The sequence below is a fragment of the Schistocerca piceifrons genome, chromosome 5, assembly GCF_021461385.2.
Source record: "Schistocerca piceifrons isolate TAMUIC-IGC-003096 chromosome 5, iqSchPice1.1, whole genome shotgun sequence".
Lineage (NCBI taxonomy): Eukaryota > Metazoa > Arthropoda > Insecta > Orthoptera > Acrididae > Schistocerca > Schistocerca piceifrons.
The window spans coordinates 365,171,595-365,196,481 of record NC_060142.1 but is presented as its reverse complement, the minus strand read 5'-3'; the positions used below and the strand labels follow the sequence as shown (position 1 = coordinate 365,196,481).

The following is a 24,887-nucleotide window of genomic DNA, read 5'->3' as shown; positions in this document are numbered from 1 at the left end:
AATTACTGGACCGACCTATTCCCTCCATAAACCATTACTTCTGAAAAGTATGTGAGTAATGAGGGTTGTTCCTGTCACCAAAGACGCCGGGTAAAGATATGTAGAAAGTATTGGACAAAACAGTAACATAAGTTACTATATTATTCGTGCACACGTAAATTTACAATCGAAATGACCGCAGATTCCCTTATAACATTGATATACATTGTCTCAATCATCACTTATGAATACGCGCATTGCATTAGTAGCAAAACTTTCTTTACCTTAGTTAATTACTTCCAGTTCCTGTTGAGATTCATTTTACTGTTAGCAAACACCATAATATCGTGCAAATAAAAAAAATCATTACTGCCCTTAGTAACTACCTATATATCCAGCACACATCAAATACAACACGTCTTCTCACTTCAGGATCCTCCATACATCTCTCAATCTAAAGTCACTGTAACACATTACCCATAACACCTTGAATCAACGGTCACTGTTGAGCAGCGACGCTACTGCACAATCGATACTCCATTTGACCATCTCTGGTTCAGTATAATATTTTCTTACAAAACTTGAAATGATTTACCCTGTCTATATACCTTTCACCGTGCAAGCTGGGTTTAATCGCACGACTAGGACCGAGGAAAATGCAGGTACGCAAAATACAGAGGTATTGACTGAAAACAGCGCCTGTTTTACTTCCTTGAAGCTTGCTACCGTTGCACAGGGTCAGTCAGAGGCAACGAATAACTCGACAATGGGACTTCATTATATGAACAATATCTGGCGGACCATTTTCACTGTTTACGAAGAAACCTATGGAACCATTCTCCTCTACATAACCATGTTCTCGCACAGGGATCACGAGATTAAGATATGAGAGATCAGAGAACATACAGAGTGCTTCCGTAGGAGCGTCCAAGAATATAAGGACATAGAGCATGTTATACTGAACAATTTAAGGTAGGGAAGCTGTGGTCGGAGAAGCCAGCTTAAGGAGATTTGGATGTAAACTTGTCTACTGCCTTGTCTAGCATTACTGTATTTCAGTTTATTTACAACTAACATGCGTACAAGTTTAATTGTACACCTACTGTGCTATTTATTTACATGTACATTCTTTATTTCCTGCTAGGAAGCTAGGAGGATGAGCCCAATTACCAGGAAATCATGATGCAGGTTTTATTTACTTTACTTGTCCACAAAGTGGCTCGTTTGTACCGTATTTACATTGTCCCATGACGGAGCGTGCTATAAATTAACGACAGACCCATTCATTACACAGTGCTATTCAGAGACATACTATGCGATGGAGCAGTACCCGTACAGTATTTCCTGATCGCTGGACTGGAAAGGGAGGTCCTATTCCATGGGCTGCGAGATCACCTCACCAGAATCCCCTTGATAATTGCCTACGGGGACTTCTCAAATCGCTTGTGCGTGAGACCCCAGTGGATACGGAGATGGAATTAGTTGCCAGAATTGTAACTGCTTGTGATGCGGTTCGAAACACATCAGGGATATTTCTCAGAGTGCATCAGACTCTTGTTCGCTGTTGACATGCTTGCAGTGACGTTGATTGCAGTCAGTGTGAGCACATTTTGTAAGATACAGTACAAATAGTACGATATAGTGTCAGTAATGGCATTTGCAACTAACTAATGTAAATAAAAAATTAACAGTAATGTGATTTTATTCCTATTATCTCCTTAAGCTGGCTTCTCCGACCCCAGGTTCCCTACCTCAAACTGTCAGCAGAGCATCCTCCATGTTCTGTTAAAAGATATCTTAAGAAGATAATACAAATAAAAATCACATTACTATAACTTTTTATTTACATTAGTTAACCGCAAATACCATCATTGACACCATTAACGTACAATTTGTGCTATACCTTACAAAATGGGTTCAAACTGACGGCTATTAACCTCAAGTGCAAGCTTGACATATAGATGTATAAACATTTCTCTTATTTAAAATAATTTATTTAACAAGCCAATACAAAAGCACCTATTTTTTTCTGGGGTCCAAATATGGGCTGCCTTCAACATGAAGGAAAACATATTTAAAAACAAGTTTGAAGTGCAAGTTTACTTACAATAATCGCTAATATAAACTCCACTGTTCATCCCTACAGAATGTGCACGATATATCTGTCGCAGAAGGCGTGCCGTCTACTGGGAGCTCGAAATCGCTTTCCTCACCGCCTAGGATAGGCTCTTCCTCATTAGGTAATTCGTCAGACGAAGATAGGTCTACTTTCTTTTTCTTCTGTAGATTTTTTTGTTTCGCTTGCCTTTTTTTATTTGATTTTTGAATCTGCTTCCATTTTTGATCATGAAAAGTTAGCTGTCTCTTCCTCTTCAGTGAGCTGTCCAAGGAACTTGCGAGCTGTTCCTTATACGGTGATCCTGTATTCATGGAAGCTTTTGCAGATTTCCATTCTTTATTGCTTGTTTTGTTTGCAATTGTGGTTTGTGGGGAGGTGTCAAAAGGGCTAACACGAATCGAAGTTTCTGGTTGTGCGTGCAATAAGGAAGGAATGAGGTGAGGAAATTCAGAAAACGCTCCCGGCTGAGGAGAGTATAACCTGAATTTGTTGGTAAGGTTACCATTTTAGGCGAGATGAATAGCGACTGAAGAAATTGCGATTCAACACCTACCAGCTGCGTTAGTGGTGAAAGGTGCATTAATGTCATTCATCTCTGCTAAAACAAACGCCATTCGTTTCAAATCGGGTAAAATATAACCAAAAAACATTTGTTCCATAGTGAACATATAAGAAACAAGCTCTTCCTCCAGACGTAGTCCTAAAACAGAAGGCCCACCTAACGTGACACAGACAGCAGCAGTTGGCGTAAGATCTGTTTTCTTAAGTAAAGTCTTCAGGGAATACTTTTGCAGCCTTTAGCGTTCCCATTTTCTTCGCCCTCACAATAGTGGTGGCTTCAGCCGTCTTCAAAGGATCCAACGTCTTCCTTCTGTCCTTGGTTTGGTATTTAGGCTTGTTGCGTGGCATCCGGAAAAACAAATCTTGAGCAGAGTTCAACTAAAATTGTAGGGTTATAAATAGATTCAAACATAGGCTAGCCCATATTTGGAGCACACTTGTCGTTCCTGCAAAATGGCTCTAATGGTCGTTACGAAATGTAGACAGAACAATGAAAACAGGGAAACAGATACATATCATTAATACAGTTCTTCGAACGAACTGCATGCTGAGCTAAGTCAAATTATAAAGAAAATTATGAAGCACTTATGTGTCGATATAGTGCTGACCATGGGGTCGAGGTTTTCTCTCGCAAAATCTCACTGCAGCCAAACAATACAGGTTCTCACAACCAGTTGTTTGCAGTCGTCTTCGGAGTTGGTGCGGGACAGGTTTACGCGTGCCACGGCCAACTGGCAGCACTTTCTACGCCTAAGGCCTCCTAGCCCATACTTAAACTACTGCCCTTATTTAAATCTCCTCCTCTCATATATAGTCATTCATTCTTCGATAAGTACACGAGTGGAATGGTAAATAAACCGATGTTTTACAAAGTACCCCAAGCCATGCACTCTACAGTGGCTTGCGGAGTATGTGCAGTATATAAATGCATAGTATTCAGCCACAAATAGACTCGCAAGATGGGATACAATCAACACCACCTCGTCTAATCCGCAAGAAAAACATAGGTAATTTGATAATGGTTACAAAAGCCTGAAAGAGGATTACTGTTAATGACGTAAAAGATCCACGCAGTGGACACCGAATGAAAAAGCTATTCTTTATGTTTCTGATCTAGACTGCCATAAAAATGTGAACGAAGTGTTAATCAGAACTCAGGGAGAAGTTGTAGTCTAATTCACAATCGATTTATTGATCTTAAACAAGAAAAGACAACAAAATTATTAAAGAAACATCACACAAAAAATATTTATTTAACAAAAGCCTTACTAAAATGGGGTCTATGGTGGACGAAGTGATCTGCTGGGGATCGACACACAATACTAACCAGAACACTACTCGCTCTATCTCACTTCATACTCGTGAATCCAGGTTATGGCATCATACTACGCCACCACCAAGCATCTATATTCTACCATACCAAAAAAAAGGAAAAATGTGGTTCGAAAGAACAGGGTGCTGAGAAATAGATATTATAGCCATATGTCGCAGCATCGAATACTTTACCATCCTACTGGTCAAGGCGGCACACTACGATGCATTCGGCGACTGAAATCATGGACGGATCCAATCTGTTATTAAATGAGCGTTCCCGAAAAATGCAAGTACGCGGTCTCGTGTTCGGTTAATTCAGAACGCAGGTACTTCCCTAAGAGTCTCTGGAACCCCAATGGATTCCAGTGTGCAGGTAGACCTGTTGCAACCTCCCCACAAAATAAAATAAATAATATGAATAAGATTCTAATTTAGTGTAACGTCCCAACAAAAAATAAATAAATTCAGTAACCTGGTAATAATACAATGTAACTAACCTCTCAATTAAATTATCGCTCACTTATAACTTTTCAATAATTGACTGTGAATTTAACCTGGAAAATTTTGGACGTCAGCAGTGCTGCTTGATGGCCCTGAAAGATCATTCTGAATAAAAAAGAGAAAAATTCTTACCTCAATGAAGTCGCCGGATAAAGCATATACAGGGTGTTACAAACAGGTACGGCCAAACTTTCAGAAAACATTCCTTACACACAAAGAAAGAAAATATGTTATGTGGACATGTGTTCGGAAACGCTTACTTTCCATGTTAGAGCTCATTTTATTACTTCTCTTCAAATCACATTAATCATGGAATGGAAACACACAGCAACAGAACGTACCAGCGTGACTTCAAATACTTTGTTACAGGAAATGTTCAAAATGTCCTCCGTTAGCGAGGATACATGCATCCACCCTCCGTCGCATCGAATCCCTGATGCACTGATGCAGCCCTGGAGAATGGCGTATTGCATCAGAGCCGTCCACAATACGAGCACGAAGAGTCTCTACATTTGGTACCGGGGTTGCGTAGACAAGAGCTTTCAAATGCCCCCATAAATGAAAGTCAAGAGGGTTGAGGTCAGGAGAGCGTGGAGGCCATGGAATTGGTCCGCCTCTACCAATCCATCGGTCACCGAATCTGTTGTTGAGAAGCGTACGAACACTTCGACTGAATTGTGCAGGAGCTCCATCGAGCATGAACCACATGTTGTGTCGTACTTGTAAAGGCACATGTTCTAGCAACACAGGTAGAGTATCCCGTATGAAATCAAGATAACATGCTCCATTGAGCGTAGGTGGACGAAACTAAAATGAGCTCTAACATGGAAATTAAGCGTTTCCGGACACATGTCCACATTACATCTTTTCTTTATATGTGTGTGAGGAACGTTTCCTGAAAGTTTGGCCGTACCTTTTTGTAACACCCTGTATATCTGCTCTTAAAATAATGTTTTCTGGCACAGCCCTGTGCAATGCTGGCTGATAGATTTGTCATTTATGAAAGGAAGCAACTGATTTTTCTATTGCAACAATCGGGATGATCATGGATGGGAGAAATTAGTAAATTCTTTAAATTGAAATGAATGGTTGTTAAAAGTTACTTTTTATGAGAAAGATTATTATTACGAGATTTTTAAAACATTTACATGGGACTTGAGATAACATTACTACATATGCGCGAGGGTGCTTTTTACCTTATACAATAATACTCAGGCTCCGGCATCGCTGCACCGCGACCGGCCCAGCCAACACGATACACCAGACCAGACCAGAGCAGACTGCAGACTAGCAACAACTTACTGCTACAGCTACACAGTTCCTACTGCAGTCAACACTGCTCTCTGGTCAGAGATTCTCTTATACCTTGCATATCGCAGGCCGCGTATGAGCAATACATCGAAATTACATCAGCTCGGACCTCTTACATAACCCTCCATTGGGGGGCAAAAATTTGGCAGCGATGGTAAGTCAATTGGACTTGCCATGAGCAACAAATTTTTCTATAATCTACTTATTTAACTAAGTTTACAGTCACAGAGTATATACATATACATAAGTGCAGAACATGAAATGAAATAGAGTGCACATGCACTGAGTACAGAACATATCAAGAAATGACAAAATGTATACGCAATGCGTACAAAACATATTAACAAATGACATAAAGTGCACACGCACTGTATATATTTTTTACCATTTTACAAGAACTAGGATAGGAAAGGGAAGGATTGCATCATGGTTGTAGCACAGTAGGTTGCACGTAGCTGCACTGAAAGTCCATATCTTTCTACAGAAGCACAACACCAAGTGAGACAATCTGAAGTTCTCTTGCCTGAAGTATTAATCAGTGTAGCCAAGACACTGAAATGTCGTATTAATATTCAATGTTACCATTTTGGTAGTACATTAGGTATACCAAACAGTAGGACCATAATAACATCTCCATCGTTCAAGTTGGTGGACAGCATGATGTGTCAACACCACACTCTTGCAGAATCCATACTCTTTCACCAACGAAGAATTAGTGCAAAATCCAAATATAGTGCTCCATGATCATGAGGATGGACAGGACAAACGGATATTGCAGTAATTTCTGGTAATTAGGTCAGACGGTGAAGGAAGTCTTATGCTAGTCATCATTAAGAATTACACTAGTCTATCAACCGATCTGAGTAATTGTTGGCACTCATTGCCTAGTTACTAAACATTTCTGTACTATGTATGGAGTATTACAGAACATTATTCATAAGTCATCTGATTACAGTGAGCATTGGCACTCATTGGCGAGTTACAAACCATTTTTATGCATTATTCAGAAGTGATCATTCAAAGCAAGAGTTAATTAATGGCTTAGCATTTACATAATTCATCTAATTATAGTAATCATTGGCACTCATTGGCCAGTTACTAAACATTTTTATGCATTGTTCAAAAGTCATCATTCAAAACAAGAGTTAATTAATGGCATAGTATTTACATAATTCATCTAATTATAGTAATCATTGGCACACATTGGCCAGTTACAAACCATTTTTATGCATTGTTCAGAAGTTATCATTCAAAACAAGAGTTAATGAGTGTAGTATCAAGCTACTGGTATTCATATGTGATATCATGTAAGTGACATAAGACAAATTTAAAATATAAGAAACAGTGGCATTCATTGGCCAGTTACAAAGTATTCATATAGTTTTATAAAACATTATTCAGTATTATTCAGAAGTCATCATTCAAAATGAGAGTTAATTATTGGCATAGCATTTATAGAGTATAACAAAAATATTATTTACAGAAATTATTGGCATAGCATTTGTGCATTATTACAAAACATCATTCAGTATTACTCAGAAGTCATCATTCAAGTGACATAGGACATATTTAGAATGGAACACACTGTAACTATTACTCAAGGTCTGTGGTCCAATAATACATAGATATAGTGGATTCAATACATCTGAGAAATTTGCATTATATATAGAACTAGAAATATCTCTTTAACTGGCAGAATTATTTGGCACTGGTAATACATTTTTTTGTGCTAGCAATGCATTGCGTTGAGATCGATAATTAATTGCTGGGGCATGAAAATATTTTCTTTTGACTTATTGCTAGAAATAGGGATTAGTAACATCATTCGTCATGAGTCAGCTTTAGCAAGGTTATGAAACAAGTAGAGTATATGTGATCACATTCATGAATGACACACACAAATGGGTAAAAAAGGCAAGTACTAGAACAGGTTTAATGACTAACTGCTTATAGCACATTAATTTCATGAATAGCTTCTCCTGGAAAAAATACAAAATGGATTATTGAGCTGAAAGAAGAAACGCATATTATGCTGAAAAGTAGTGAACTTCGAATTAACAGGTAATGAAACGTGTACTCAATATGTATGTATTCTAGCTGTCCTTTCCAAAACATTCAGTCATTATACCATGCGACATAAGACATAGTGTCAAAACGAACTGCAACAAATACTTAAATAACTACATAGCATTTCTTAAAAACTTAGTTATTCATATTACCATAACTTCATTACTATCATCACCTGCAAAGAAAAACTTCATTATTCATATTACCATAACTTCATTACTATCATCACCTGCAAAGAAAAACTTCATTATTCATATTAGCATATTCTTCATATAACTATTCATCATCATTCACTATCATCTGCAAAAAAGACACTTCATTATTCATTATTCATATTACCATTTACTTCATACAACTATTCATAGTATAGAGTTTCTTATTTCTAGCATATTTCATCACTAAAACTAAGATGTGTAGTTCTGTCTGACAGCTTGCTCAATCGCCTCGTATTCTGAAAGAGAAATAACTAGTTAAGATTTCTATCATATGAGGTGTATAGTATATTCTTGTTAATGCTTGTTAATTCTGATCCATTTACTCTTCATGACGAGGTATTGCATTTTCTTTCGCTCATTCCGAAGGTGAAATTCCCATTTCATAGTAATCCACTGTGGTTTGTTTAAGTTATTTCTTTTACACGTTATTGCTTTCTGAAAATGATGAATAGGGATTAATATCATGCATTTAAAAAAATGTACACACAGTATCATAATGTAGTGGCAAAAAAATGTAAAATAGGCACGATGTTGAGATATCATAACGAAAAATGTCAAAGTGAACTGGTGTTAGTTATATCTTATAGATTTCGTAGTGCATACAAACAAAACAGGAAAACAACCACACATACACGAAAAATGGAAAATGTGCATGGTCTGATATATAACGACAAGAAAAGCGACCTGCTAACCTTACCTTGCCGGGCACTTGCCAAGAAAAAATATGATAATCATCAGTAAGTAGTCACATCGATAGAATTGCATAATTGGTCATAAAATATGTAAGTTTATCTGGAAAAATGTGCACGGTCTGATGTACCGACAAGAAAAGCGACCTGCTAACCTTACCTCACCGGGCACTTCCCAGGAAAAAATATGATAATCATCAGTAAGTGTTCATATAAATATAATTGCATAAGTGGTCATATAAAAATCAGGAAATGGCATTACAGCGTGATAAATCATAGAGTACGTTCGTTCAATAAAGGATTTAATATTGGAGACATGGTGATTGCCCTTGCTTTTTCTGGTTCTCAAAGTTTCGACGTATACTACATTGGGGTGAGGAATGCTGCGAATTCGATATGGACCTGCGTATAGAAGCTCAAATTTACTACATCTACTCTTTCCTCTGTTGATAAATAATGTGTACGTACTAATATCTTCTGTCCAACGTGAAAGTCACGGCTGTACAAACCTGTTTTTTCTGTTTCTCCGGCGCTCTGCGGCACGTTTGATGTTGTTGAGTGCAATGTCAATTATTTCATGGTGTCGTAGTCGACGAGATGTAGGAAAGGACACTAATTCTTTAATTTTGTTAGGTGATTCAACATTTTTCAATATAACAGTCGGAGATAGCATAGTAGATTCATTTGGTATCGAGTTAATTACATCCTGGAATGACAGTATGTGTGTGTCCCAATCAATATGTTTTTAATGGCAGTATATTCTACATAGTTTACCAATTTCTTTCATTAGTCGTTCACAAGGGTTCGAAGAAGGGTGGTACTTGGATATATAGATCGGAGAAACGTTTCTTGTTCGTAACATATGTGTCCATAACGCACATTGAAACTGTGGTCCATTGTCGGAAATTACTTTCAATACATGCCCCACATGAAATAAAAAATGTTTTACAAATGCATTCGAAATCGATTTAGCAGTAGCTTTGCGTAACGGAGTGAAGGTTACATATTTCGAAGTGAGTTCAACAGGGACAAAGATGTAGCAAAAACCTCTATTAGATCTGGGAATCGGACCAAAAATGTCTACAGCGGCCATGTGTCTCAATTTAACGGGTACAATGGGATGTAACGGAGGAATATGTGAAGTCGTGTCTGACTTAGCTTTCTGGTAGATTTTACGTGACGCTAAAACTCGTCGTATACGTTTCTCCATGTTGGCAAAATAACAGTTCTGTCTCAGTATAAGAAAACATTTTCTGGCTCCGTAATGAGCGTAACTTAAATGAGTATACCAAATTAGTTTGTTTACAAGCTCGTCAGGAATACATAGTAACCAGTTGTTGCTGTCAGGGTGAGAGCGGCGAAACAGAATATTACTGCGTACAGTGTAATGGTTTCTGACGGTAACATTATTCTTATCTTGCCAAAGGTGTTTAATCTCTTTCCACACGTTGTCTTTGCTCTGCTCTTGTGCTATGTCTCGTAATGATGCCGAAATGAAATTTTCAAACGCAACTTGTTGAATGTACATGACACTAAAATTTGCTTGGCAGAAGTTGGTTGCGATGTCTTGCTGATTGTTGCTGAGAGAACGGGATAGTGCGTCTGCTGCAACATTTTGTGTACCGGGCATGTGAACAATTGTAAAATTAAATTCCTGTAAATAATGTTTCCATCTGCTTAACCTGTCGTGTGTAAATTTTGCTGAAAGTAAAAACTGGATAGTTCTATGATCTGTGTAAACGGTAGTGTGTCTTTCATAAAGAAAATGCACAAATCTCGTAAATACCCATACAACACATAAGGTTTCAAGTTCTGTGACAGAATAATTGCGTTCAGCAGGTGACAGAATGCGACTCGCAAAGGCGATTTTTTTAATTACTGTAGTACCACCTTCTTCAATTTCCTGAAAAATGTGTACGCCTAAAGCGGTGTTAGAACTGTCGGTGGCAATGGAAAAATTTCTAGTAAGATCTGAATGTGATAAAAGCGGTGCATTCAACAAAGCTTGTTTCAGATTGACAAATTCAGACTGTGCTTGGGTATCCCAGGCCCAAATAGTGTTTTATCTGTCAATTGACATAATCTAGGGGTGTCTAAAGCAGAGTAATGAATAAATTTACGGAAAAAGTTAATTAAACCCAAAAAGCTGCGTAGTTCTTTCTTCGTCGTAGGAACAGTAATGTCACGTAAAGCTTGAAGTTTTTCCGGGTCAGGCGTAATGCCTTCTGCTGAAATTACATGTCCAAGAAATTTTATAGAAGTTTTACCAGAGTGCGATTTGCTAAGATTAACTGTAAGTCCTTGTGCACGAAAAGTTTGCAACAGTTGTTCAAGAATCAAATTGTGTTCAGACCAGTTAGCTTCTGCAATAAGAATGTCATCTACATACGTTGTGATTCTGTCTTTGAGTTCTGTCGGAAGTATACTATTCAAACCGCGAATAAATGCTGCTGAAGAAATAGTTAAATCGAACGGTAATTTGCAAAATTGATAACAGTCACCAAAACAGAGAAAAGCTGTGTATTTTCTGCAGTTCGGATGGAGCTGAATTTGCCAAAATCCCGATTTCAAATCTAACGTGGAATAAATAGCAGTACCATGAAATTCCTGTAGAAGTCCTTCTAGTGTCTGTGGGCGATCTGTTTCATTAATAATAATGTCATTGATGTGGCGCTAATCAAGTACGAGGCGAAGTGAACCATCCTTTTTCTTAACAATATGGAGCGGGTTTATGTACGGACTAAAAAAAATGGCTCTGAGCACTATGGGACTTAACAGCTGTGGTCATCAGTCCCCTAGAACTTAGAACTACTTAAACCTAACTAACCTAAGGACATCACACACATCCATGCCCGAGGCAGGATTTGAACCTGCGACCGTAGCAGTCGCGCAATTGACGGACTAACTGCCGGTTCAATAATTCCTTGGTCAAGCATGGCTTGCAATTCTTTCTTAACTTGATCTCTGTGAATGTATGGAATGGGATAATGTTTGGCTTTAAATGTATCGTGCTGTTTAACTTGAAATTCATACATAAAACTGGACATAGTCCCAGGGACGTTGTCGAAAACTGGAGCTTGCTGTAAAAGAATTTTGCGTAGTTGCGTGCGTTCGTCGTCTGTATTTGCACTGCTCTGTTTAACTTTATCAGAAATCATCTGCATAACGTCATAGTCGGCTTCGTCTGGAGTATTATAGTTGTGTACGTACGTATCTGTGAACAATGTGGAATGACAGTCTATGTTACGTGATGCAGAAATGACCTCTGTACGATTAATTGTTTGTTCTTCTACAGATAGAGTGCTGAAATTCTAAAGCCAGTTGTACATTTTCATCCTTTAACATTAAATAGGAATTTTGAAAGTCAATAATTGCGTCATATTGTACCAAAAAATTCGTACCTTGAATAACGTCTGTTGTCAATAAGGGAACAATCCAAAAATTTGAGTGGAACGTATGACCCGCAATACAAAATGATAAGTGTGTCTGTAACTTTACATCTACTCCTTTACCAGATACTGCTCCTTTTACTTTAGTTTTGCCTAATGGTAACGTAGGATATGTATTCTCTTTCTTACATTCGTTGAAAGTTTCTTCATTTATAACTGACATAGGTGATCCAGAATCGATTACTGCTGAAAATTTGGATGAACCAATCTTTACTTCAATGACATGGTGGGAAATGGTTTTTTGAATAAGTGGTTTTTCATGCAAAAGTGTTTCTCGGATGTCGTCAGAAGTAATAACATTTTCGTGAACAAGATTCTCTGTGTCAAAAGTATTGCTTGCGTTGCTGGAAGATGCAACCTGCACTGTGTCTAGTCAAATTCTATCTGACGTGGTATTATTTGCGGGAGGATGCTGTGGCATTTCTACTATTTGTACTGTTCTGTTATTTCGTCCTGACGTATTACGTTCGGGATGATACCTACTGTCTGGTTCATTCATGATAATCTGTTGTTGCGAATGATTTTGCTGCTGGTAAGACCGACTGTTATTAAACGTACGCTGAAAATTGTGCTCATTACTTTTACGTCTGTCATATAGTCATTACTATAAGGTGCGTTGCGATATGAGTTGAAATGGTGCGTTTTCTGTACGTACTGATTTCCTTGTTGCTGTGCGTTACTATTTGGCGGAGCCGACGCTATACGTGTAGGCGGCGAAACATTAAAGCTTGGTTGACCTTGCAGACTACATTGTTGGTTAGGTATGCTAACCGACTGGTTTTGTTGATGTTGCGGGGAAAAACCTCTATTGTTAGCAAAATTTGTTTCCTGTTGCTGATAATTTTACACATACTGATGATTACACTTCTGTCTTTCATTAAAATTACGCTGGTAGTTCTGGAGTGTCTAATGAAAATTGTCACTTTCAGGTAAAACTTGTCGTATAAGGTTTTCTTTACTCATACGTAATCCTAGATAGATCGATAGTTGAAGAGCTGTTTTGATAGATATAAAGGACAGTAGAAGAGAAGGCAGCAGTGCAGAAAACTATAGATGAAATAGCACTACTACGGCTCGGGGCCCTGTGCACGCTACAGCACATATTCATCGAAGTGTAATGAATCCCCTGAGGTCTTTAACCCGCTGCAAATAAATTTTAGTTTCTGTGTTACAGGCAATGCCGGTGAAAATTCAAAAACAAATTGTTGGATCCAGGCCAATTCTAGTTTCTGCATTACAGGCCAAGCTGATGAACATACACAAGCGAATTGTCGTATCCGGTCCAAAGCGTGAATCTGTGTTCTCTCTTTATTAAGTACTTAAAATTTCCTAACAGATAGAAAGTGTTCGTAATAAAAATTGTCGTCTCTGTATGTCTGAACAGGTTCAGGATTGTATGCTAGTCTGTTTGTCTGCGACTATTCGGAGTCTAAGTCACGTACTGTCCGTAAATTACCTAAATTATGCTGGCTGTGTGAGTCTGACAAATGTTCGGAAAGTGGCGTATGCTGTGCCGTGTTAGAGGCTGAAACATTTTTCATCTGTGTCACTTCTTGCTGTAAAGTTGACAATTTTCTACGTAATGTATTATTGGACGAACCTATCTCACTGATCGTCTGCGGTAAATTTTGGAATTCGGGTGTTTGATTAAGCAAAACAGGTGACGTATCGTCTGACTTGGTGTCATTATTATTTTCGATAACATCAACACGACTGGCCAGTTCATCATATTTTTCAGTCAGTGCTTTTACCTGATCATCGTTTTTAGTATCACAAGCATTAATTTGTTTTTGTATTTTACGTGTAGCTTTGTTCAATTTCTTAACGTCTGCTTTGATGGCATCGGGATCCTGTATTAGTTCCAACTTTTCAAGTCTGTTGGTTATTTTCTGAAAGTCTAATGTGTGTGTGTTTGTTTTTGTTTTAAGATCGAAGATTTCATCATGCAATTCGGTGTTCAACTGTTTGATTTCGTCTGATACTGTAGCAATATTGTTGTCTACATATGTTTTTGCTTACGTAAACAGTTTACGCTTATCTTCCTGTCTCTGTACAGTAATTGTGTCCATGACTTGTTGCTTTACTTTATTCTGTTCCTGTATAAATTTACGGTAACGCGTTTCACTGTTTTGTAGGTGGTGATTAAAACGTTCGTCAATTTGGCTGTTCTGTTGGTCAAATTTCGCGCCTACTTTTGCATCCAGTGTGCGTGAAAGTTATGCTGACATTAATTTAAACTCGTCGCGTAACTGTGTTGCTTTTTCAGAACATTGTTCAGTGACTGCACTATTTTAATCTCTATGTAATTTCGTCGTGGCTACACGTGTACTACTTAATTCTTGTGCAACAGCTCTAATTTCTTCACTACTGTTCCTAGCAAAAGTGTTAGGATCCTCACGTAATTGTTCTTTAGTATCATCACATTGCACCGTAACGGCTGTAATCTGTTCACTAAATAGTTTGTTCTGTTCATTAAGGTTGTCGTGTTTTTCATTCGACTGTTTGAAACTTTCATTGAATTGTTTGCACGATTCATTAAGTTGTTTATAATAGTTGTCTAGTTTTCCACTCAGTTGTTTGAAATAGTTGTCTTCTTTTTCATTGAGTTGAAGTAATAATGCGATAACTTGATCCCAGCCAACATTAGCGACTCTATTTTCTGTGCTGTGTGATGATGTATCTGCATGTGTCACGTTTTGTTTAAACATTTGACCATTATTTGATTCACGAAAAGGTTTGCTACTCAGATGAGCACTGTTGGTCACTACATTGGAATCAGATAAATCTGACGTACTTTGAGTACATTGTTCACCTTCGTTAGAAACAATTATCTGTTCGCTAGGTAAAATTTGCAAATTAGGAATGTCAAACTGGACAGCGTTCACTGTAACGGAATGTGTCGCGGAATCAATTGTTACATTTACTCTGGACATAATTGAATTCGTTTGCTCATCATTAGGATTTGACTCAATGCTAGTGATCTGCAGGCATTGATTATCTGTAATTAGAGGATTATCGCTATTATGCTGAGTGTCACAAGTATTATCGGTCAAATTATTCGAGTTGGCTATTTCACTCATTGCACATCGCGATGTACTGTTAACAGTTTTTCGCGGCATTTTTCACAAATCAAAATTAAGCACAAAAATGAAACAAAGACGAAATAAAAAATGGAACAAACACAATTACAACAAAGAGCAATAAATTGACGATGATCTGTGAAAGAAAGAGTGATAAATTAGTAAATGCGTTGCGCCAGATGCAAACTACATTTAAGTAGATAAGAGCAGATATATGACTACTACTCAGAAATTCACAAAGAAATACGATCCTGGCAGGGTCGCCAAGTGTAACCTCCCCACAAAATAAAATAAATAATATGAATAAGATTCTAATTTAGTGTAATGTCCCAACAAAAGAAATACATTCAGTAACCTGGTAATAATACAATGTAACTAACCTCTCAATTAAATTGTCACTCACTTATAACTTTTCAATAATTGACTGTGAATTTAACTTGGTAAATTTTGGACATCAGCAGTGCTGCGTCATGGTCCTGAAAGATCATTCTGAATAAAAAAGAGAAAAATTCTTACCTCAATGAAGTCGCCAGATAACGCATATATATCTGCTCTTAAAATAATGTTTTCTGGCACAGTCCTGTGCAATGCTGGCCGATAGATTTGTCATTTATGAAAGGAAGCAACTGATTTTTCTTTTGCAACAATCGGGATGATCATGGATGGGAGAAATTAGTAAATTCTTTAAATTGAAATGAATGGTTGTTAAAAGTTACTTTTTATGAGAAAGATTATTATTACGAGATTTTTAAAACATTTACATGGGACTTGAGATAACATTACTACATATGCGTGAGGGTGCTTTTTACCTTATACAATAATACTCAGGCTCCAGCATCGCTGCACCGCGACCGGCCCAGCCAACACGATACACCAGACCAGACCAGAGCAGACTGCAGACTAGCAACAACTTACTGCTACAGCTACACAGTTCCTACTGCAGTCAACACTGCTCTCTGGTCAGAGATTCTCTTATACCTTGCATATCGCAGGCTGCGTATGAGCAATACATCGAAATTACATCAGCTCGGACTTCTTACACTGTTTGCTGGTCTGCCAAACCAATTTGACTCCGTGCCACGACTGCGCATGCCGGAATATGTCAAATGTTTAGACGGCTGACTCAAGACAAATAAGTACACCCATGCATCACTCGTTGTGACCATGATGATATAAGCAGTACCTCTGACGGTTCAGAAGGTGGCTGGCACAGTCTCTAAGTCACACCCTAGCAAAGGTCACAAGTCTCACCGTTTAGGTAGAGACCTGCAGTTCTTTACTAGTGAAGGGCCAGTATAAGAGACTTGTACAAGATTGTCAATCTCCCTTTCCCCCCGTTTCCTTGTCAGCTCGGTTCAGAAAGCACGTTTCTCCTTTTTGACTTCCCCCAGTTTCACACAAGCCAATCATGAGCTGGAGCCCAGCATTCTAAGCTCGGTGAATGGTCATTGCACTGAAAACCAATTTGACCAGTCAGAGACTTAAAGTTAATTGGCAGAAAATGGAAAAAAATTAGCTTCGCGGCTTCTTTCCCACACGCTTGCCGAGTCTTTTGCTAACACAATGCAGGGTGGAAGCACAGCCCTCCATAAACAGCTTGTTATCTCCCCTGTTGCGTCCATTGCAAAGTTTGCAAAGAACTCGCATTGACAAAACTTGTTTTGAAACAGAGTCTGGACGTCTGGGCCCCAGTTTCCCTGGCTCACGAACATTTGCAGAATGTTTACATTTCTTTTGGTGGCTTGCTTACTAACAAGGCCTACAATGCGCTGTCGGCAACTTTTCGGCGCTTAGCTGTATACCTGAACGTCTGGCGCCAAAGCTAATGTGTTTTGCACAATGCAATCACTGCACGTGGCCATCTGGAAATGTCTCTTCATCGTTCCCCAGAAAAAACGCGCTTTGTCGCCACACCAACTACGTGCTTTTACTGCAGTCGTTTAAGTCGGCACCCTGTTCCTTTGAACGCAATTAAAGCTTACCGTATTTCTTTCCCTAGAGCATGCAAACAAGACCATAAACTGCTGCCCATCATTTCATCACAATGTATGAAGTCAAATCGCCGTAGATCGTATTCCCTACACCGAATCAGAAGAGAGAGTGACCTGCAATCCCTCAAGCCTACGTATCTAGAATAGTATAACCATTGTTGCATATGCCCTAAGAGACATAATGCTCACAGCCATGGATGTCATACTGAATGTTGAACTTCACTCTAATCCTTAAATACGATCAGAACGGTCGTATTCAGTATCTAATGGCTCTGAGCACTATGGGACTCAACTGCTGAGGTCATTAGTCCCCTAGAACTTAGAACTAGTTAAACCTAACTAACCTAAGGACATCACAAACATCCATGCCCGAGGCAGGATTCGAACCTGCGACCGTTGCGGTCTTGCGGTTCCAGACTGCAGCGCCTTTAACCGCACGGCCACTCCGGCCGGCTTCAGTATCTAGCTCACAAGTTCTTTCTTAGTCACATCCTCAAATGACCAACATATATTTCCCGATATTTCTTTGAAACCTGTAAATTTTCTTCCTTCTTTAATGAATCGAACTCCCATATGTAGAACAGCTTCAGTCTTCTGAAAACTTTACAAATGAGTTAATGTGTTAAATACATGACGTTAAGCATTAACGAAGGAAAGATTTAGAAACGGTTTGAAATTATGTTTTGAGTTTGCTGGAAGTCATTATCAAACACTGGTTGAGTATAATGTGGGTAACTGGCACTCAGTTTTGGCTGAAGCTACAGGGGTTGCCCAGGAAGTATGCACCACTTTTTTTTCTCTCTCGGTCAACAACACTGGTACGAGTGCGAAACTTTAGGTTGGCATTATTTGAAGTTTCCGTAGCGTGTGCGCAACTTTTTCGTTTCCTCCAACAGATGTTTCAAGATGGCATGTGGAGGTCACATACATTACAAGCAGCGTGACGTCATTGAATTTCTCATTGCGGACAAAGAAACTGTTGGGAACATTCACAAACGTTTTTCTGCAATTTATTGAGCATCTTCAGTCGACAGAAATGCGGTTAGTTGCTGGGCAAAGAGGGTGAGGCCATTACGCGAAGGCGGTTCGGCAGAGCTCCAAGATTTGCAGTGTTCTGAGAGACGATCCACGGCTGTCACACCACACAAGATGCAGCTTGCTAATGTGCTCATTCGTGAGAACCGACGGATAACGACTCGGAAGTTGGTGCTGAAACTGTCAATCATCAAAGGAAGTGTGACTGTTTCGTGACCAGACAAAGCAGTGGTACCGTCAGGGCACACACGCCCATCTCTCGCTCGAGGAAGGTCATATAACTGGAAGGAGATTATGCGTCAACATCGAGAATGTAGGAGAAACATTATTCTTTCTTGTGTGTACGTTTCGGTGTGTCCAGTAAATAACTGTTGAAGAAAAATAATGTGGTGCAATATTTTCTGTTCGACTCTCGTAGTATTTCACGCAGCTCAATTTTTATGACGTCATATCCCATGAACTATGTGTCGTACAGTGATGTAACTTTGCTGATGAATTCAGTGGTATATGTGGATACTGTTCGCAAAGTGGATAGCAAATAGAATTACTAGTAAAGAACTAATGAATTAAAATGTCCTGTTTGTTGCGGTAGTTTTACTGCATTGACAAGCAAAATATTGCCTGCAACAAACTTTTTTCCTTTCATCATTTTGTGGAGCGTGTCAACGAGAAAAATTTTCGTAAAGGTTCGAAATTATACGTACCGTGTAGCTTGTTGCAAGTCATTCTCAAAAACTGGGTGAAAACTGTCTGCGTATTTTCGCACGTTGAGTTACGCTGTGGCTGTAAAATAACGGGATTGATTCTGTTACAGAGTAAGTACGCATGCGCCAGAGGTGAACGAGCAGTGGCTGTAAAGCCTTCTCAGCCGAATGCGGTATGCTGGTGGTATCTGTAGACATATCGGTGTGGCCGTGGCATTCGTTTTTGTTAGAGCTGTTATTTTGCTATCCCAGAAAAACGACAAGTGTAATAATGGAGCATCGAATTGTTATGAAGTTCAGCATGACGTTTGGAAAAACTGCTATTGAAATCTATCAGTTGTGTGGCGAAGGCTTTTTATCCCACATACATGGTTTTGAGTGGTTCAAGCGTTTCTAAGGTGATCGAGAAGACGCTGAATGACTCCTGCCCGGAACGTCCTTCAACATCAACAACGGACGAAAATATCGGAAAAGGATGTAATCTGACTCGATCTGTTCGTCGGTTGAGTATATTTGATTGATTGCTAAAACTGTAGGAACTGACAAAGGACGTGTTACGCCAGTTTTACATAACCAGTTTAACATGAGAAAAGAGTGTGTGGAATTGGAGCCGGAAATTCTCATGTTCGAACAACAAGAAACTTCCGGAAATGTTTGCGCTGACACTTTGAATACCACTGAAAGTAATCCTAATCTCTTGAAAAGAGTGATAACATGTGACGAACCTTTATTTTTCACTTAAGATCCAGAAACAAAGCGCCAGTCGATGCACTGGAAGGGCCCAACTTCACTGAGGGCGAGAAAAGCTCGACTGAGTAAATCAGGACTCAAAGTGATAATGATCGTTTCTTGTCGATGTTCATGGAATTGTGCATCTTGACTGAGTTCCTGAAGGTCAGATTATTAATCAACATTACTACCTCGAGGTTCTTGCTCAACTCCAGTAGAAAATAAGAAAAAAACGACCCGAATTGTGGAAGAACAAATCATGGCTTCTGCTCATGACAGCACACTGGCCCATTCCGCATTGTCTATTAAGAGGTTTCTAGCGAAGTACGTTATCCCAGTGTTAGGTCATCCACCTCATTCTCCTGACCTAGCACCATGTGACATATCTATTCCCAAAGGTCGAATCTGCGTTAAAAGGAGCAGGATTGAATCTCATTGAAACAGCGAAAGAAAAAGCGGCGCACGTAATCAAGGAGCTCACAGAGGAAGACTTGTAGCACTGTTTCCATAAATGGAAACTTAAGGACAAAAGTAACTCTCGGATGATCTGTCACTGCCAGTTAACACAGATCGATGAAACAGAGACCCTACATAGCAAGAAGTGCGACAGTATAGTACAGAGGGTAACTGAAAGAAATAAGTAATGAGACGAAAAGAAACGATACTTTTACCAAAGACATTTACTACACTGAAATCACTGCGATTCACGATGGTTCCCCGGGACATTACTAAAGGCGGACGCGGTTATTAATAGGGTATCGCGTCCTAACACAGGATATAGGGAAGACAGGGGGTTTAAGGCCAGTCTGCAATTTCCAAGCGGTGAGGAGCAAATGCAGAAAGACAAATTCCTAATGAAAGCAGCTTGATGAATTGAACCAGAGCCGAACGCTGTCACAGGGCATCTACGAGAGATGCGGATTTTGGGACTCGACAGGATTTTTGCAGCAGGAGACATACGGAAGTCAGGGATCGATTAGCACTATTTACTTGCGATCAGACTAACCATTACACTGAGGGCTAATTCTAAACATTAGAAAAGGCAAAGGAAGAAATTAGTTGCACAACAGAAGTCAGTGTCTGAAGCCAAGAGGACAGGTGCTAACAGAAGTAGCGAACACTAGCAGCACGTTAAGTACAAACTTGAGTGCAGCACTCCAGGTGAAGAAAGCAGACATGTCGGAGCATACCAAGGCTGGTCACGAGCGACACGGAGTCGGTGCCTCAGCGATCTGACTGAGAACTAAAAAATGGTTCAAAAGGCTCTGAGCACTATGGGACTTAACTTCTAAGGTCATCAGTCCTCTAGACTTACAACTACTTAAACCTAACTAACCTAAGGACATCACACACACCCATGCCAGAGGCAGGATTCGAAGCTGCGACCGTAGCGGTCGCGCGGTTCCAAACTGTAGCGCCTAAAACCGCTCGGCCACTCCGGCCGGCTGACTGAGAACTCCTTCTGACTACAAAAACGGGGAATTTTAAGGAATCGTGATGGAGCACCATTTCTCCCTTCCTATAGTCGAACCACCGGCACTTAACAATCTTCGGCCAAGCTGGCGAGTCGTTCTGTACCGCCAGGGCGGCTCTGGCCAACCACATTCCTCGCTAGGTAGGGATGATTCTGGATTTTACGTTAACATACTGCAAGTTCGGTATCAATAGCGTTCAGCTGAAAGCTAAACGTCGCTGCCACTGCTATTATGGCCAGCAGCAACAGTGTTTTACGTCACCTATCCCCACCCTCCGCCCTTCTGTGGATGACGACTGCTGTAGTAGCACTCTAACCTGTGTAAACCCACTGACGTTGCAGTTCTCAGGAACAAGTATCAAACTTGTTGTCTCTGTTAAGACGTGCATTCAAATGGCCATCTTCTACAGTGACGCCTCACGACAGCATTTAGATGGTGGATGGAGTTGTCATTTAATTCTCTGAAGTGAAACTTCTCTCCTGGGAGAAGTATCTAGTGTTACCATTCATCTTTGTTAACGTGAACACTACCACTATTGCTTGCTCTCTGATTTCCTATCTTGGAGTGCCCTTGATGGCTCCAAATACTCGCAAGCTTAACAACGTACAAGTAATTATGTCGTCAGTATATGACGAGGTATTTAATAACCACAGACCGCAATGCATACATGTTCTACAATGTGCACCCACGCTGGTCACAAGCTTAGTACGGAGTTCTCTGGTGGATGCTGAATGGTCGCTTGTGCATGTGGACGTGGTGCAGTACGGCTCCTCAACGCATTCCGTACGCTCTCGGTGAGATTTATGTTTTGTCCTTGACAGATTGTTGTGAAATCACAGGTTGCAATAACAACTGTGTGATTCTTAACGAAGAACAAAACTTAGTACAACTTCTGAGGAGTGAAATGACAATCGTTGACGATACCTAGGAGGTGTTCCCTATGACAAAGTCAAAGTAGCGACACGGTCCCACGAGGTGGTGGCTTGTCGGCCGTCCAGACGCAGGTACAGCGGGATACTTGGAAGTGGCTCACGACGAGGGCAAGACGGCACTGTCTAACGGGTAGCAGCTGAGGCAGGCATTGGGAGACTCGAGTCGGCTGGCGGTCTGGAAACCAGACCAGAACGGGCCGTCGAGGAGATGAGCGGCGAAGTAAGTACACGTCAGCGGGGGAATACCGACACCTTGTCACCTGACCGTGCAGACACGAACAGGTGCCTGCGACTGCGGTGCTGTTTGCCGTGACCTGCACGCCGCGTAGCGGCGCAACTCGCGCCCGCAAACGCTGTGGCAGCTGCACGAGACCTGCTGACTGACTCTTTAGGGTTATGTTTGTATTCATAACCTACAGTTGTTTTAAATAATTGTTCTTTGCGTTAGCTTTATTTTTCTTTTCAAAGCAAATGACATTTTCAAATGCACAGAGTAAGAGGTCTAGAGTTCAGCAGTTTTATTGTTGGTGTGTGATACTGGTTGTGCAACAAAAAAGAAGTTCCCAAATAATAATTTTGACTCTAAACTACTGTGTTGTTGTGAGTAATTGTACAAGAAGACCAACAAGTGGTGACACCAACATGAGATAAACAAAAAACAAATATGACGCCAGATAGAGGGGACTGTAATATCCCACACAGTGATACGAAAAATGAAGTGGACAAATTTAGTGTGAAGCTTCCTCCGTTCTGGACTGAAACGCCTGATACACGATTCAGTCAGGTTGAAGCACAATTTACTGTTGCGTGAATACAGAGTGAAATAACCAAATTCAATTATTTGTTAGCACAGTTAGTGCCCCGATTTCACGAAAATATATAGGATCTCGTGAACAGTGACGAAAGCAACAAATATTATTTAGCTAAAAAAAAAGACTGTTAGTGACTTAAGGAAAGTGAAGAACGTCAGATTAAGAAATTAGTTAGCGAATTAGAAACGGGTGATATGAAACCCAGTCACTTGCTTCAGAAAATGAAAAGCTATTGTGGAACGAACATTTCAGATGAAACTTTAAAGACTCTCTGGCTAAACAAACTTCATGGTAGGGTCCGAAATATTTTAATAATTTCCGAAGAAAATGTGGAGAAACTAGTGGAAATGGCTGATCGGATGATGGAAATGCGAATCACTCATGAACTTCAATCTTCCTCAACGGAAGTGTCCCTAGTCACGTGTGATCCTTCTGTATTAGTGGAAGATCTGGTAAGGATCGAAGAGCTGGAAACTGAAGACCGAAGATGCAGATCGTGGGACCGACAGTATCAGTCGCGAAGGCGTTCTCGTAGCAGAGCCCGCAGCAAGCCGAGATACTACAGGAAAACACTGCTATTTTCATTTTCTTTACGGGTCAAAATGCAGACCCGAGAAGTGTGTCGAACCTTGCCAATGGAACAGTGAAGGAAACTGCAGTCGGCAGACACAGTAGCGGAAGAGTGTTCCGACGCAACGGCTATACCAGGCCGCCAGTATCGATTGTTTGCACTGTTTGTGTGAGATAAAACTTCAGGGCTGCGTTTTCTGGTGAGACTTCGATACGGATGTTACCGTTATACTAGCGTGTCCCGAGGATAATGTGAAAGTGGCGGACTATAAACTTTATGCTGCGAATGGATCTCAGATTAAAACTTACGGATCAGTGTTGTTAGAACTCGATTTTAGTTTAAAAAGCAGTTTGTAGGGGCTTGTCATTGTAGCCGACACAACAAAAGGTATAATAGATGCATACTTTCTTCATCAGTTTGGCTTGTTAATAAACATGAATAGAAAACCATTAGCTGACAGTAATAGTCAGTTACATACGGCTGCACTACAATGCTCCGTTGATTTATTTGATTCCGTTAGTCCCTTCCATGCTAACTGATAATACTCTGAAGTACTTAAAGAATTTCATCAGCTGACGAAACCCGCCCATATGCGGGTGGAAATCAAGCATGATGTTAATCATTGTACTGCGAACAGCAATGGTCTACCATTGAACTCAAAAGACCGCAGGTTAGATCCATGTAAACTAAATTTGGCTGAACAAGAACTTCAGTTTCTAATGAATCATAATGTAATTCGCCCCTCTAAATTCCAGTGCGCTAGTGCTCTACACATGCTAGAGAAGCCGGATGGTCAGTGGCGCGTTTGTGGAGACTACCGACGCCTTAATGACCTGACACTTCCCGACCGCTATCCAATTCCTCAGATAAATGATGTAAATTCCATCCATGTGGGCAATAAAATATTTACTAAAGTCGATCTCCTAAAGGCATATGGCCAAATCCCACTAGCTGAAAGTGATAAGGAAAAGAGTGCTTCACAGCACGCCTTTTGGACTTTATGAATTCAATTTCACGCCGTCTGGCGTACCACCCACAATCAAACGGAAAAATAGACAGAATCTATCGAACACGGAAGGCAGCCATCAGAGCACATTGTAATAATAAATGGGGTGACTTAATCCCAACATTCTCCTAGGACTGCGTTGCTGTGTGAGAGAAGAAGTAATGCAAAAGCTGCGGAGATGCTGTATGGCACAACTCTAACATTGCCTTGTGATTTCATTATAAGGTCAGTAAACAAACTAGAAGTAGATCTACCAGCATTCGCTTCGCAGTTATGGATAAACTACGCCCTTTAGAATGTTCCCACAAGCTAAAGGAAACATCATTTGTCAGTAAAGATCTGCATAA

The 24,887-nt window shown here is 40.0% G+C and overlaps 1 protein-coding gene across 1 annotated transcript in view; it reads left to right on the top strand.

The window, feature by feature from the left end:
• Positions 1-24,538, top strand: part of LOC124798995 — a 146,076-nt gene extending 121,538 nt beyond the window's left edge. Inside the window, exon 3 of the mRNA XM_047262531.1 lies at positions 24,290-24,538. Coding sequence (XP_047118487.1) covers positions 24,290-24,538 — 249 coding nt within the window. The remainder of the gene's footprint in view (positions 1-24,289) is intronic.
• The last annotated feature ends 349 nt before the right edge of the window (positions 24,539-24,887 follow it).